Here is a 4,418-nt window from a genome sequence, read left to right as displayed (position 1 = left end):
AAAGACGGCTTAGCAAGTAAGAGTACTTGTTGCCCTTGCAAAGGACTCTGGTTCCATTTCCATTAACAACATCCTCGAACTGGGATCTAGTGACCTCCACAGGCATCACACACACACACACACACCACATACCGTGCATTTTCACACAAGCAAGCAAAACACTCTCAAATGTAATAAAATACATTAGACAGAGATTGGACTCTTGTATGAAAAAAAGTCTATTTTATTCCCCTTAGGGAAGACAACAGTCACTCTCACTTAGGCCTTCAAGTTTCATCCAAGGAAAATGGGAATGGCAAATGACAAAAGGAGGAAGCGCCAGTGGGAACCTTCCTTCTCCCAGCTATTCTACCTCTCTGTGGGTTAGGAAGGACAACCTACTCAGAGGCCCCAGTACTCAGTTGAGGCGGGCTTCTGAGGGGCTGCAGAAAAGCAGTTCACAATGCTGATCCTCCACCCTCTGACAGTTTGAGGCACAGCAAGGCAGATGTGCTCCTGCCCTTCCCGCTGGAGAGCAGGTTTCAATTTATGGACTGGTACTCAGAATACTGATTGTGGCGCAGCAGCAGAAACAGGCCTCCCCCCAACAACATGAGGCCTGGAGCTCCCAGGGCCACCGCCATGACTCCAAGGACTAGTGGAGATAAGGTGTCCACTGGAGGGAAGCCCACGCCCAGAAGCATTGACCTGGAACAAGAAGGTTAAAAAAATAAAAATAGGAGAGGTTAGCAAGCTTAGAAAGGAAGGTTGAGGGGCTCAGCCTTTCTCCACTCTGACCTCCCCAGACCCTTGGTTCTTACCAGGAGAGGTAGTGTTGGTCCCAGTAGCCAGGGCCTGTGGGAGTCCCAAAGGTCAAATTGAAGGCACAGAAGTTGTTCTGGGACCCAAAGAAGGCTTGGACAATTGGTGAGTGAGGGAGAGAATATCCCAAGGTAGGGTTAAAAGAGGAAATCTGGCAGGGGAGGGCTGATTCCCGGGCCCGTTGCTTCTGAGAGAAAGCCACCGGTCGCCATTGCATGAAGCCAGATGGTGATGAGCCCCACAGCAACTGGTTCAACTGGAGAGAAAGGCAAAGAAGGCAGGGTGAGATGGAGCAACCTGTGCCATCTCTCCCAGACTGCATTAACAGTTATCCGTCATTAACAGTTCAGGCAATAAGGCCAATGAGCACAGCTGTAGAATTGACATGCTAGTTGTAGTAAGGCCCGGTCTCTTCTCTATAGAGAAGGTGAAAGAGCTGCCACCCTGCCTTTGCTCCCCCTGGGCTCCAGGTTAAGGACAATCTCAGCCAAAGATCATGAAGCAGCACTGGTTTTGTCTGCTTCCTTGGAAGGCAGCAAATCAGTACAACCCAACACTAAGAGGAGCCAGAGAAGTTAAACGGGGACCATGTGTGGTGGTGCATGCATTTATTCCCAGCTCTCAGAAGGCAGCAGCAGATGAATCTTTGTGAGTTCAAGATCAGCCTGGTCTGCATAGCCAAGAGTGCAAGGCCAGCCAGGGATATATAGGGAGATCCTGTCTCAAAAAACAAAACAAAACAAAAACCTTTTAAAAATAGGTGTTGGTGGACTGATGGTTCAGTGTCTGAGAGCTTACTGCTCTTGCAAAAAAAAAAAAAAAAAAGTTTTGTTCCTAGCACCCATGTCAGGAGGCTTATAACCCTTTATAATTCCAGCTCCAGGGTACATGATACCCTCTTCTTGCTTCCATAGAAACCTATACACACATGCACACAAACACACACACACATAAAAAAACAAATCTTTTGGGGCTAGAGAGGTGGCTCAGTGGTAAGATCACTGGCTGCTCTTCCAGAGGACCCTGGTTCAATTTCCACCATCCACATGGCAGCTCACAACTATCTGTAACTCCAGTTCTTGGGGATCTGACACCCTCAAACAGACATACATGAAGGCAAAACACCAATACACATAAAATAAAATAAAAAAATAAATCTTAAAACAAACAAGGAAACAAAAATCTTTTTAAAAAGTAATAAGTGGTTGGTGGATTTTCTGGGGTGCTACTAGGATTTATATTTTATATAAATCCTTTATATTTATATTCCCACTTTATATTCCCAGCCATCTGTCTCCCACTGGAAACCTGACCTGGAAGACGGCAGGCGCATATTCATCATCGATGGAGTGTTGCTCTTTCATTGAGGGGCAGTCAGGGCCATGACCCAAGGTGGCTACCTCTAGGCCAAATAGGGAGTGGTTTCCACGAGGAGAAGCTCCAACTAGGGCCACTTCTAGCTGGCAGACATCTGCTGTATGCAGGAGGCGAGGGGGCTGAGCGGGCCGACCAGATCCAGAAAAGGCCTGGACCTACGAAGAAAGAGGAAGCCATGTGGGGAGAATGGTGTTTGAGAGATCCTCCCATGCTCATGACTCAGCTTTTTGAGTACCTTCCCCATACCCTCACCTTGAAGGCCAGGCTGCCATTGGCGAATGCACCAGTGGGGTCCTCTACAGGGTGGCCTTGAAAAATGGTGCTCAGGGTGGCAAGATCCAGTGATTCGGTGATATTGTTCCAGGAGAACTTGGCCAAGGAGTATGGAGAGTATGGTTTTCCTGGGGGTTGCGCCCCTTCCGACACCTTGGTGCTGTTAAACTCAAGCAGCTAGGGACAGGGTGGAGTGGGGTGAGGCTTGCCTCCCTCTGGCCTTCTCTTGCATATCCCTCCCAGTCACCCCACCCAAAACTTCATCCACTTCACCCACCCTGTCTTAAACCCTTCCCTCTCCCTCGGGGTAGGATGGACTCTCTTCTTGTGCTCTTCTCTCTGAGCTCCTCCAAGACCCTCACCCTGGTGAAGACAAGAGCAGAAGAAAACTGGATGCTGTTCTTGGGGAGCACCATCAGCCCCCCAGCAGGATCCGGAGAGAGCAGGCGACTCCAGTTGACACTCAGCACACTCTGAGTGGTGTTGGTGGCCACCATCACCACAGCTGGAGGCCCTAGGCTGCTCCACACGTAGTGCAGGGTAGAGTTGCTACCCACTGCCCGGATATGAAGCAGGTTTTGGGGATTTGGCCAGCCAGAAATAACCTTCATAGACACCTGGAACATGAGGTAGTGGGATGCAGAGAGCAAGATCAGGGATGATCACAGGCACAGAAGCAGCTTATGGGTGGAAGACAGGCCCTGGACCACACCAGGGATGGCAAGGGCTCTTGAAGCCTAGGCAAGAGGGATGTGTAGAAACTGAGGGGATGTTGAAATCAGGGGCAGACGTAGGTTTGAGAAGAGGTGGGGCAGGTCCAGAATTACCCTCACCTTGGCGAAGAGGGCAAGGCATGGGGCTAAGTAGGCTTTTTAAGTCCCCAGGCTTGCCTGTTCTGGGCTGCAATATCTGAGCCATGATTCAGGCATCACCAGAAAGCAGGAAGCACTCATGCCTGCCCTCCACAATCCATCCCACCATTCATGGCTCAAAACTGGGCTCGCTGGGTTGATACTTCTCTTGCATTCACCTTCCACCCGTTGCCCCAGATTCCAGTCATCCTAGAAAGGTAGTATTTCCGGAAACATCTATTACTCTGTTTCCCGAGCCCTTACCTGGCGAGTCTCTTCTCCCAGCAGGCCAAATGGAGCTGCACACACAAGTAGACCCAAAAGGAGCCATGGGGTTGGGGCACAGGGGACCCAGCCCCAGCGAGGTCCCCAACAACAGAACATACAGCCACAGCCACAGCAAATTTAATTCAGTGGAGGAGCCTCAGTCACATGACTCCCTTCCTGCTGATCCCTTTAGAGGGCGGGCCACTAAGCCAGTTCTTAAAGAGACAGTTCCCATTTAACCCAGATCTCAGTACAAGTTGGAATAACATCAGGAAGGCTGAAGGTCAACAGGTTGACCTGCAAGGCATTCCAGACAAGCTGTGCAAACATAACCCTGCCTCTCCTCAGATACCCTGCCAGCCCCACCAAACTGCTTCTGGTGAGTACGGCCAGATTTAAACTCTACATTACTACTCTGCGGTAAAAAGGCATGAAACTGGAGTGTTTGAAATAAAAGAACCCTTGGGGTCAGCAAGATGCTCAGTGGTAAATGTGTTTGACCCAAGCTTGATATTGGATACGCAGGACCAACAGGGTGGAAGGAGAAACATAATTCCCAGAGGCTATACCCTAACACATGCATTCTGTGGCATGTGCCACCCACATAAAGTGAGTAAAATAAAATATAACATAATAAGAAGAAAGGATGCTCAGGCATGGTGGTCTTAAAAAACAGAACCAAGCCAGGAGTGATGGCTTGCTTCTGTAATCCCAGCTTTTGAAAGACTAGGGTAGGAAGAAAACCATGATTTTGAGGCCAGCCTGGATCACAGCCAGCTCCAGCTAGAATGAAGAACTGCCTTAAAAAAAAAAAAAAAAAAAAAAAAAAAAAAAAAAAAAAAAAAAAAA

The 4,418-nt window shown here is 48.9% G+C and overlaps 1 protein-coding gene across 1 annotated transcript; it reads right to left on the bottom strand.

Moving 5' to 3' along the window:
• Window positions 1-202: 202 nt before the first annotated feature.
• Window positions 203-3,741, bottom strand: Glmp (glycosylated lysosomal membrane protein). The gene is made up of 6 exons (XM_055625812.1): window positions 3,567-3,741; window positions 2,814-3,068; window positions 2,431-2,628; window positions 2,115-2,333; window positions 801-1,057; window positions 203-687 (listed from the first exon to the last, which is right to left on the bottom strand). Exons 1-6 carry the CDS (start codon window positions 3,684-3,686, stop codon window positions 522-524), a joined length of 1,215 nt encoding a protein of 404 aa, XP_055481787.1. The 5' UTR covers window positions 3,687-3,741; the 3' UTR covers window positions 203-521.
• Between the last annotated feature and the right edge of the window lie 677 nt (window positions 3,742-4,418).

Source organism: Psammomys obesus, unplaced genomic scaffold (genome assembly GCF_907164565.1).
Source record: "Psammomys obesus unplaced genomic scaffold, mPsaObe1.curated_primary_1811, whole genome shotgun sequence".
NCBI classification, from domain to species: domain Eukaryota; kingdom Metazoa; phylum Chordata; class Mammalia; order Rodentia; family Muridae; genus Psammomys; species Psammomys obesus.
Note: the sequence above shows the minus strand (reverse complement) of the source record. Positions and strands in the feature narration are given on the sequence as shown.